A 12196-nucleotide genomic window follows, 5' to 3' on the forward strand; every position below is an offset into this window, starting at 1 on the left:
CCCAAGTGATATGTAAGAGGCGCAAGAAGACTGTCTGACAAAAGGAGCAATACAACAAATTAATTTCACCACCTCACACAGAAGCATCCAGTTGAATATGAGGAGAGACAAAAGTCCTGCAAGGAGAGCTCATCAGCTAGTTCTAGTGAGTTTTAAAACCAAAAATACTTTTCAGTTTTGTGTCATATCATCAAGAATCTCATTTACACAGAAATGCCCTTTTGTCATATTACTTTGGGGCCAAATATCCTAAAGAATAATCATCATGGTCTTGATAAAAAGAAAATAGAAACAGACTTGGCAAATAAATCAGGATATACCTTTTCAGAGAGAGATTAAAAATAGTGACAGATGAAAATATCAGATCTGTGTGGACTAAAGAGGAGCCCGTCCTAAAATAAATACATGAAATAAACATAAATGTTTTATACATGGTTGTCCATCATTTGAGATAACTGGTTAATAGCACCTGACTTGAGAATCAGCACCAATGTTCTCATAACGGTAGTGGTTGAAAATGCCCATTAATTCACATTTTGTCTTGCTGAGAAAGTTGATTAAAGTTTGACCTACATCAGGTGTAAGCTTGCCTTCTCTTCATGTACTCCATTTAATAGCTGGTTCTCTTCTCCTCACCTGCCACACTGATTTTTTCTTGTCTTACCAGCCAGCCCTGCTCTTTCTGCAGCTTTTAGCTTCTTCTTCATTATACCCATTCATTTTTTTTTAATCATCAACTTATTTAAGCTGAACTCTCTCTAAACATGGTGGTGGAAAGGCTTTTGGTACACACTGAAGTATAAAGGACACATTTTATGTAGTGCTTCTTCTTGTATAGTTTTCTATTCCTGTGTCTGTAACATAACTAATTCTCCCTGGGGATCAATAGAGTATTTCTGATTCCTAATCTAAAACAATTTAGAGCTTCAACTTAAATAACAAAGATGCATGGATAATTTATGTTTTATTGCCCCTGTTAGTGAGAAAACCTCAGACTGAGCCAGAGAAAGCGAGCACAGAGCGCAGGAGGAGAGCCGTCTGAATTGGTTTTTCATTAGCAGTTAATGATGTGATAATCTCTCTAACAGTAACCAGCCCTCAAACCCTGCAGCCTCCAGCACTCCTCTAATGGAGTGTGTGTGTGTGTTTATGTGTGTGTGCAGTCCCACATGTATGACAGTAATGTATTTGTGCATGTGCATGGTTACAACCCTGTGTGTGAGATGATCTTGTTAGATTAAGATTGAGATAGACGCACACACACACACACACACAAACACACACACACACACAGACCTGATCCAAACTTTCCTCTCTACATGTAACCCCACTCACACACCCTCACCCCGTCTCACCAGCTTAAATCCTACATGTTAATCTCTCTCCTTCTCTGTCTCATTCTCCCAAACACACACAAACATACTCCCTTTCATTCTCCGCTTGCAGAGACCCCTGCTTCATTTTCTGGTCATGTGAACCCATTGCGAGGGGGCGAAGCGGACACAAAGTGACACAGGGAGCAGTATGGGGAGGAGGCGGGGTGGTGGAGCTGTAGCCTGAAAGGAGGCGATGGGAGGTGTCTGATTGTCTCGCGCTGAAAGGGACAGTTAAAAGGAGAACCTTGTTGCAAAAGCTGGTGGGCCGGGCTGGAGGCTGGTTAAGTGCTGGTGGTGTGTGTAACTCTGCTCTGTCTGTGTGTGTGTGTGTGCGTGTGTGTATGTGTGTGTCTGTGTGAGTGTAATGAGGAGGAGAAGGGTGACTGATGACCGAGGTGAGGATGATACTGGAGATGACAATTAGAAAGGTTAAAGTAATAGTTTAACAATTTGGGAAATACACTTTTGCTTATGAAAAGATTGATAGCACTTTGTATTTATATGGCTTTGTTGAATACTCGATTCTGATTGGTCACATACAGATGTCTTTTTTCTGAATGGCAGACTGCTGCTATGGATTCAGTTCTGATCATATATTCTGGAGGACTTAATGGAAGCAATAAAGTCATATTTAGATCAATATTTTGTGTCAAATTATCAATTGTTTTTAATAATAATAATAATAAGGGATAATGTACTGTGATTGGGTAATTATGGTGAAATAAACCCAGAGACCATGATGCAGGACATGAAACAGAAGTGTCTTGAATACTTACAGTTGTATTCAGAGAGAGATTAAAAATAGTGACAGATCTTGTTACCAGAAGTTATAATAAGCTATTCCCCCCTGTTTTCAGTATTTGTGTCAAGCAAAACTGCCTGCTGCCTCATATTTAATAGACCGACTGGCCCGTTCTCATTCCCAACTTGTCAAATGCTAGATTTTATATTTTAGTGATGTCATGAGAGCCTACCCAAGCACAACGTTGATTACCTATTTTTTTAATCCTCATACACTAAAGGGTACTTTGTGATTTTGTATATGATACTGACGAGCAGTATCATTGGTATGTGACAAGTTGAGATGAAAATGTCCTATATTGTAATCGCTGTGAAACAATCAGAAAATAATGTTGTATTTCTGTGATTCACCAGCTTCCTCGCTACCACCTCTATTCATTCTCTCTCTACCTCGCTCGATCACCTCTGCTTTCTCTCTCTCTTGAACAAACAAAAGTTGTACAGATCAAACAAAGGAGATATAATGTTTTTAGAAGTGCTGGTAGGTCATTTGACAGAGCTAAACTGGCTACTTAACCTTGTTTTCAGTCTTTATGCTGAACTAAACTAACCTAGGCTGCCGGTTGAGATTCTAGTTTGACTAATAGGTGTAAAATCTGACCTTTAATCTGGATTTGAGATCTTGTGGTGGCAAAGCGTAGATCTTAAACTAAACAGTGACTTTTCACAGAGCAGTAAATATCTGTCTTTTCAAAAGACAATCGCGAAACAAACACCTGCAGTTGTGCATCGGGATGAAAAATCCATAACAGAAAACTTCACTGCTTCTGTTTGATAAAACTCATCATCAACATGCTTCAGAAAGCTTTTAGATGCCGAATTTGTATCAGAGCGCGTTCAGACAGAGAGAAATAAGAACATGAAGGTATGTTTCTTCATTACTGAAATGTTAATTTGACTTGTTTTTGCCTAATTAACGCCAATGTCTTCCAAGAACAAAACAGCCCCACAAATATTAATTAGGACCTCAATATTCATGTTGGCGGAGATGGTTGTGAGGTCTGTAATTAACGAGCTTTTAATTGTTTGATCGTCTCCTTAATTAAAGGCTTGCTATAATTTGAAGGTTTGTTTACTTTTCACAAAACAGGAAATCTTATTGATATTCTCCTTTACCCAGAATTCATGCAAAGAAAACTGAGAAGGAAAAATAAGGCTTTTAAAAGTTACCCAAACATTTCTGAGAGGTGCAGTACGTCTTTTTACTTTTCAAATGTTAAAGCTTTCATTAAAATAACATAAATCTCAGAACTACTTTTGACGGAGGCCGGACGGGTTCTGCTCGGCTTCACTCTTAGATCTCAGTATTCCTGTTGCTGTCTTCCATCTGCCGTTCGAATGCTTCAACCTTTGTGAAATCTCTCTTTGTGAAACTTCAAACTGTGGTTTGAAGGCGTCTTTGATGGGCAAAATGAAAGAAGTACAGATCAACAGTTACACATGCCTTTGACACAATATACTGCAGGCCTGCTCAAGACTCAGTAGAATGATGTGGATTTTATTCCAACAAGTACAAGAGTGGGAAAAGCCTTAAAATTCAGATTTCAGGTAAACAACACAACCTCCGTCGAAAAAGACCTCAAATATCCCTACTGTACAGCCCAGTCCATTTTAACAGGTTACTCTATGTCTTTGGATCACAAGTACACATTACTTTATTTTAACAGGTCATAAGCCAAAAAAGTTTAAAACAACTTCTTGGTGTCCGGACCATCCTTCAAATAATGGCAGCAACAAGTTCCCCTAAACAGCAAGTAAATGAGAAAGTAAGGTGACATTATTATATTAATACATAGTACTTTTTTAAGCATGACTGTGTTGTTCTCTAAGTTTAATAACCAAATCCATATTTATTATAACCAAATCCATAATCTTAACCTAAAGCTAATCAAGTTGTTTTATGCCCTAAACCAAATCAAACTTAAACCAAGTTAGAGTTAACGTTGTTGGATTTATGGAGCTTGCTGTCTAAGTCTCAACATTTAGCCTGTATGTCTGTTTTGAAAGGGAACATGTTTACTCCCTCCTGCTGGAGCAACTACACAATGTAGAGGAAAAACTTTCTGTATAAAGACATGGACAAACAGACTGTTCAAAATGTGAGCGATTTAGACGTTTGTATTAGAGAGGATGATATTAGAGTTTAATGGAGTTTTATTTTCAGTGTGATTACACAAATATGGTGAAGACAAATCACTAACACAATCAAACTCCAGTAATAAAACAGAAAGAATGTGCTTGAATGAAATAAGTTCCACTGAGACACTTTTCACATTTATTGGATCCTGATTGCCGCAGATGATTACTGAACTCATTTTCTGTGGATTTTATAATTATTTCCAAGATGTGTGAATGTGACAGATAATGTTGCAGTTTTTATAATAGTTACACTTATAAAGCAGCACTGACACCTTCGGCTGTGACCTGGACCTTTGTCATATTGTCTCCTGTCAGCTCAGAGAGTTTGTGTCCCAGTGATAGTGAGACGGCTGCTGTTGACTTCTGTCTACACATACGGTTGGAGGGACTCGTCCGTTGACTGTTTACTGCCCTGAGATTATCAGAGGACCCGGCCCACCCAGGAGGGAGAGAGAGAGAGAGAGAGAGAGAGAGAGAGAGAGAGAGAGAGAGAGAGAGAGAGAGAGAGAGAGAGAGAGAGAGAGGAGATTGGTTGTTTCTGAGGAAAATAGGTTCATGTACTTAAATATTACATGCATTTTCTTTACACTTTTTTTTTTCAATCATGATGCCCCAGAATCCTAAAACAATGACAAATAATGACAACATTTTTTAGATCTTATGCCTTACAAAATAAATATAAACCCCCTCATGTGTGTCCCTTGGAATAATTTGATGCAGCCTATTGTTTTTTTAAACTTCTATTCCAGATTTAAAAATAAAAATATTATTTATTGAACAATGAGACCCCTTGGAAAATAAATGAGTAAATAATAGCTTTTTATTTTCTTTTTAAATATCATGGTAATTTAAATGAATGCATCTGCAAACTTTTCACAGATGCTCAGACAGAGCACAATGGACCTTTGGAGGTCCCTGGACCCCTGTTTGAGAACCACTGTGTTAGATATATGAGAAACTGCTCTGTCAGCACTGTCACACTCATAATATAATGTTCATTTTCAGAGTTTCTGTCACTGAAATCTGCCAATATTCAAGTCTTACTGAGATCATATATGTTGTTCTTCCTTTTTGTAGTCTAAAATAATTTCAGCATTTTAAGAAGATATATTTATAGCTGATTTAGATTTTTGTTATTAAAGAAAGCAAGATCTTTGTCTGTTTTTGATTGACAGCAGCTGACAGGCTGAGCTCCAGTACTGAACTCCAGCAGGTGAACAAGAGAAAAAGTAAATAAACTTGTGCTTTAGTTAACAAATCATGTGCAGACAGCATGTTGTTAGCGGTAGCACTGAAGAGTTATAACTACGCCAACATCACAGGTAAGTTTACATGCTTTTTAGTGTGTTGCAGCTGATCAGCTAATTAGGTTCCTAGCCTACAAACTGATGTTAGCGGTGCACTTTTCCCCCAGTAATTGTTTGTTTGGCAAACCATTCAACAAGATGTGTGTTCATATTTGTAAGTTAGATAAGAAGGACACTAGTCCAACATCCAGCAATTATGGAGCAACATTATAATAAATTTGGAGTCATGTTTCTGTCCAGTAAGTCCCATATTTTAGCAATAATTTCATCATGTGATTGTGCATTAATATTTAGAACACTAATTCACATTCAGTATGAACAACAGTTACTCCTGTGGTGGAATTATTATCGGGATGACGGTTCTTAAGATGGAGAATTAAATTTGTTGAAGGACACCGATCCGGCTCCTCCATGCGCAACTGTTGCTGAATAATCATTGCAAGTAGCAACTTTACTCTGTTTTGGACACTTAAAAAAAAAAACACTCCTCATGACAGACATACGTGTGTCACATTGAAATAATTACAGCATCATCTTATTTGTCTGTCATGTTGGCAGAAAAGGTCATTCAAATGTTCAAATGTTGCCCGAAGGGTCACAAGAAAGATCGGAGATGTTGTGAGATGATTAACAGGTTTGTTTGTTTTGTTTTTTTTAATCTGAGTTAGTGGATAATGACTAACATAAAACAAGTCACAAAAAAGTAGGAATTGCTTTGTTTTAAGGGAACCATGTGGTCTAAATCACATTATTTAGCCTGAACTCAATTAAGACTGTGTCAACATGTTTATTATATCTTGGAGGAGCACATCACCATAGTGAGTAAATGCTCACTATGGCAATGTTGAGGTAAACTTTACCCAGCATCCAAGGATTTTTTGACCCACTGTTACTGTAATTTTCTTTATGTAACTATTGGGTAATTTACCCAAACTACATAAGAATGTGATTAATTTGACCCCGTGTTAAGGATTGGTATCAAAAAACAGTACTAACATAAACAGCTGACAGGATGAAACGTTCATGTGACGTCACTACTGAATTTAGGCCTAATGAAAATGCAGCTCAATGCAATAACTCTGGAAACAAATTTACTTGTCACTTTTGGAAAAAAGAAGTGAAGTGAAACTTTTTATATCATGTCTGTTTTTTGCATCAAATTATGGTGAGTAGTGTCAAGAGGAGTATCAATAAGTATCAGTGTCAATACAGGTATCAATAAAATCCTACCAATACTCATCCTTACTCAGTGTTACACACATCAAGCTCAGGTTTTACCTCATAACTGTCACAAACAACATGCACATGACATTCAAACATGGAATCAGTAACAAAAAATGACCCGAAAGTTTAAAAAGAGCTTGATGATAACAGTTGACCCTGCAGTGACATAAAACATAACACAAACTCTGAGTCAAAACCCAGATTTTTTTTTCCCATTTTGACCTGGTGACTTTCAGTGAGTAACCAACTGTCCTTTTGCTGCCCAGCAAACTGATGTGAAAGGGCAGAGAGCCACTTGTGAAAGACAGAAAGATAAAAAAGTGAGAGGCTTGCAAGAGAAGAAGAAGCCAGCAGAGCCAGGAGCTGGGGAGGAGAAAGCGTCGAGAGTGTGAGAGTGTGTGTGAGAGGAGGAGAGAGGGGAAGAGAGATTAAAAAAAAGACATGAACAGAGGAATGAAAGGAAAGCGAGGAGCTTACGCAGTGAAAAGAGCACATTAGGGGCGACCTGCTGCGACAGTAGTGTGTAGAACGGTGAATAACTGCCTCCATTTAGACCAGTGTCCTGGTAGTGTGGAGCTGGGGGCCTCAGATGGACACACACACACACTGAAAAACACCAAAAATACATAAATAAATCAAAAGAACCCAACTGAAAAGCATGTGTTCCTGCACAAATTGATACCTGACACACACACACATGCTCCCACACACACCTCCTCCTAGCTCTGTCCCCTCTCATTCACACATTTCTCCACATTGGCCGGATTAGGAACACTTTCTCTTGGGTGTGCGAGGCTGCCCCGCACACAAAGAAACACTTGGGGACAGGATTAGTAGGCTTACAGCGGATTCACATATGTCCAGTTCAAGCAATTGGTATTCAAAGCTTTACACTTTCAAATGCCACCAAGAGAGAGCAAAGCCGACCAGCGCTTTTCTTTGCATTGGCAGCACCTTTATGAGGAGGGCTCTTTTGCTGGGCCAACAATGAGGCCGTGAATACACATTTTTACTGTTCTACCAGGGGGATCTCATTGGAGAAGGATCGAGAGCGCCGAGAAGAGTTTGAGACAGACTTTATTATTTGAAGTGCTGCAGGGTGGGTGGGTGTGCAGACGGACGGATGGATGGATGCATGGATGGTTGGAAGGATGGATGGATGGATGCTGAGGTGGTGGTCACACGGAGGAAGAGTGCTTCTTCTGTTACTTCCACATGTTATTGTTTGTGGCCCGTTCCTCCACTCCACCTCCACAAAACAGATCTGGAGTAGACTCTTCAGAGTGGAGAGAGCACTCTCAGCAGCTCAATATACACAATACTGACTCAATTTAACGCTTTCATTCCAATAATTTAATACAAAATCACCTTTGGAGATCTGTCTGTTCACTTAATCAATCAAGAAAATGTGTTTTATGATAAATAAATGTTTGTATTAATGCCATAAATTGGTTTTAAAATACAGTTTATGGCTCATTTTGTATTTTTTCTTAGTTTATTTTGTTTCTCTTGTTGAAATTCATCTGTATTTTAGGATGTGAAACAATCCTACTTATGTTGCATTTTTTGATGGTGTGTATTGGTGTTTGCCTAAAATGTAAAGTATTTTGAACTAAATTGAATTCTAGTTACTCTTTGACTGAAATGACAGTATTGAAGTACTACTGTATTGTATTGCACACCATATACATGACATGATATTATTGTATTGTATTTTAGTATTGTATACACACAGTTTTGTTTATTATTTTGATTGCCATCTGATCACATTTTTTATATAATTAAAAGCTGAAAATTATACATAAAGAAAGAGTCCCCCCCCCCCCCCATTTTATCTTCTGAGATAAAACTGTGAAAGAACAGAATTATGTGCAATCAAATATCTTCCTACTTTCCAAATTTTCTATTATGCAACATGGGCATAGTAATGGAATAATCTAGAAAAATATTTTAAAATTAGACACACTTGTATGCACTGGTGAATTTAAAGACATAATAAAGAATGTGTTTTTTCTTGAGAGGCCATTGTGTTTGAAGGGCTGTTCTTGTTTTGTTGTGGATTTTAGAATATCATGTTTTTTGTTGTTTTTGTTTGTTTGTTTGTTTGTTTTTTGGTTTTTTTTGTTGGTTTTTTTTTTGCATTTTAATATGCTGTGATTTGTACGGCTGCTATTCGCCAGAGATTTTTGGATCTCAATAGTAAAATAAAAGTCAAATATAATGAGATAAATGAGAATTATTATTAAATCAATACTACTACTACTAATAATAATAATAATAAATACAAAACTGAGCCTTCAGTAAGGCAAGGAAGCGATGAGAAGTTTTAATTCTGACGGACGCCCACATGCTGCCATATGGCCAGCAGAGTGCCGGAGTGTCGGAGCGGGCATGTTACCTCTGTCCCAGCGGAGGCCGCGCTCCCCTGCGGCACCGGGAGCCGCTGAATGGGAAACCAATTTCCCTTCTCATTCCTCCTCATTCCCTCAGGCAACCAGCGGCCGGAGCGCGGAGAGGTTGGTTTAAAATTTGACTGTCCGATAATAAAAACCCTGTGAGAGGCTAACGAAGTTTTAAACACAGCGTGGTTTCCATTCAAAAAAGAATATGTCTGTCACATAAAATAAATTACATGTTTTGTGATGTTATAACAATATTTTTTTGTGCGTAAAATGTACATTTTTACGCACAAAATGTAAATGTACAGCTCCTAAAATGCTCAACAAACAAGACAGGCCACGAAGAATGAAAGAAAGTGTTTCGTTAGCTTTTTTAAAGAATAAAGTATAAGATGCTCTCAAACAACTTCTATGACATAAACATAAAATAAGCATTAATAAAACTGACCAGCTCGTCCCAGGAAGAGCAACTTTCTGATCCACGAGAAGAGGAGAAGAGAAGAGAAGAGAGGAGAAGAGAAGAGAAGAGAAGAGAAGAGAAGAGAAGAGAAGAGAAGAGAAGAAGAAGAAGAAGAAGAAGAAGAAGAAGAAGAGAGCAGGAGATGAGAGGCGCGCTGTGCCCCCCGACAGTGTCCTGACAATGGCAGTGAATGGTTGCGCACCGCGGTCACTGGGACAGTCAAAGCACACCGCCCCCTTTCTAACGGGCACGTCATCCTCCTAACGAGGCGTTATGAATAGGAAAGGCGCTTTTGTCTGCCCGCATGTATAAATACCCACAATCAGTGTCCTCCTCACCGCAGAGACACACAGGGAGAGAAAAGACAGTCGGCAGAGGCAGAGTGGTCACCGATGTGATAAGACGGACAGGAGCGTGGGACAGGAGGCTTCAGACAATATCAGGTGACTAAAGAAAGACAGACAGAGAGAGGGGGAGTAAAAAGAGAGAGTGAAAGTGAGGAGAGAGTGAGAGAGTGAGGGAGGAAGCGGCAGCGACCTCCTACCCATCAACCTCACCCAGCGAACCCATAAAATGAATTCAGACTCCAGCCCGAGCAGCAGAGCCTCTTCCCCGGACATGGACGGCATGTTTCTCCGAGACCACCACCACCACCACAACCATCACCACCACCACGTCGGATCCTCAGTGTCCTCCTCCACGCAGGGCGGCGAGCAGCAGCGGCAGAAGATGAGCGGCGGCGGCGGAGGAGAGCACCTGCGCTCTGGAGACGCCAAGTCCGCGTCAGTGGGGAGCAGCAGAGACAGCAGCAGCAGCAACAAGTTCAAGATGAAGAAGCAGATCACCGAGGAGGAGATGTACCACCTCCGCCTCAAGATCAACGGCCGCGAGAGGAAGCGCATGCACGACCTCAACCTGGCCATGGACGGCTTGCGCGAGGTGATGCCCTACGCGCACGGGCCCTCGGTGAGGAAGTTGTCCAAGATCGCCACGCTGCTGCTGGCCCGGAACTACATCCTGATGCTCACCAGCTCTTTAGACGAGATGAAGCGGCTGGTGGGGGAGATTTACGGAGGCCAGCACTCCGCTTTCCATTGCGGCACGGTGGCGCACGCCGCTGGGGGACACTCCGGGGGCCCAGCGGCTGCCGCTGCTGCTGCGGCGGCTGCAGCCGCGCACCAGGTGCACCCTCTCCTCGGGAGCGCGCTGTCCTCCTCCACGTCCTCCACCCTGTCGAGCGCCCTGCCGGGGCTCACCTCCATCCGAGCGCCCCATTCCCTGATGAAGGGCTCCCCGACCGCCCCCCCAGCCTTGCAGCTGGGCTCTGGCTTCCAGCACTGGGCCGGATTGCCGTGTCCCTGTACCATCTGCCAGGTGCCCCCTCCTCCACACGTCCCCATCACCTCCACCGGCCTCACGAGACTCACAGTGGAGGGCAAAGACGGGATGAAATGATGGTCGGAGCGTGTGTGAGACATGCAGAGACTGAGAGACGTGGCGGTGTTTGTAAATAGAGAATTCAGGGCATGAGGGCGGGTTTGGCCTCACTGGTGCATGTTGTTGTTTAGTCTGTTTTCTTGTTTGGCGTATGAGAAAAAAAAGTGTTATTTTCCTCCTTGTAACAAGGACTTATAAAGACTGATGGTTTTGCCAGTTGAAGGTAAAAAGAAAAAGTTGTGTGTCCTGCAACAAGATGCAGTTTTAGTCTCACACCACAGTGTGAAAGGTGAAGGAGGCTGCATGAAGATTTTCAGTTAATTTTCCTTTTATTTTTAATATCAGGCGTCATTTTGTGAAAACGAAGAATGCTCTCTGTGCCTTGTACCAAGGATTTTAAACTTGAGTTCTATATGAAAATAATGACGTTAATGTGTTTGGCTAAAATGACTCTGCCACCGCGGAAATTTGATTTCAAATCTAAGTTTTTTAGATTTATTTTGTGGCTCACTGTACGTCAATTTGTGCTCTGATTTCCATTTTTTAATTTGTATTTTTTTTCTTTTGCATGACGGTATAATTATCACAGCATGATTGTTTTTGCTGAACTGAATTTGTTATGCCCAGAGACCCCGTGTCTTTATTTTTGTACATTGTTGATGACTGATGAAATATTTATTATCGCCCAGCGTCCCTGGATGAAATTTCAATAAAACTGAAATTATGGATCATATTTACTGTCTTCCCCCTCTTTTTTTAAGCATTCAGCTGGGACTTCAAAACATTACAGACATCATTTATCATGTCAGCTCTGTATTAAACTATTATACTACTATATTATTTATTCAGATTTATTTACTTTTTCTTTTAAATGGGTGAACATTTGCAACTCATGTAGTCCCCCAAATACACAAACTTGGTTTAAATAATTTGAAAGTAAACCTTTATCTCTCTAAATCCACACATTTATTTTAACCATAGCATATTTAAATTTTCGCACATTTTTCATAATTTTTCATCATTTAAATGTTATTTTAAACACACTTTGACACA

General features: G+C 40.3%; 1 protein-coding gene across 1 annotated transcript; it reads left to right on the top strand.

Moving 5' to 3' along the window:
* Positions 1-10024: 10024 nt before the first annotated feature.
* Positions 10025-11876, top strand: olig3 (oligodendrocyte transcription factor 3). The gene has a single exon (XM_084735753.1). The coding sequence runs from the start codon at positions 10280-10282 to the stop codon at positions 11159-11161; it is 882 nt and encodes a 293-aa protein (XP_084591879.1). The 5' UTR covers positions 10025-10279; the 3' UTR covers positions 11162-11876.
* The last annotated feature ends 320 nt before the right edge of the window (positions 11877-12196 follow it).

This window comes from Lutjanus erythropterus, chromosome 14, assembly GCF_056507025.1.
Source record: "Lutjanus erythropterus isolate fLutEry1 chromosome 14, fLutEry1.hap2, whole genome shotgun sequence".
NCBI classification, from domain to species: Eukaryota; Metazoa; Chordata; class Actinopteri; order Lutjaniformes; family Lutjanidae; genus Lutjanus; species Lutjanus erythropterus.

Coding starts and splice junctions, on each gene's coding strand:
- olig3 (XM_084735753.1), top strand. CDS start 10,280: ATGAATTCAGACTCCAGCCCGAGCAGCAGAGCCTCTTCCCCGGACATG.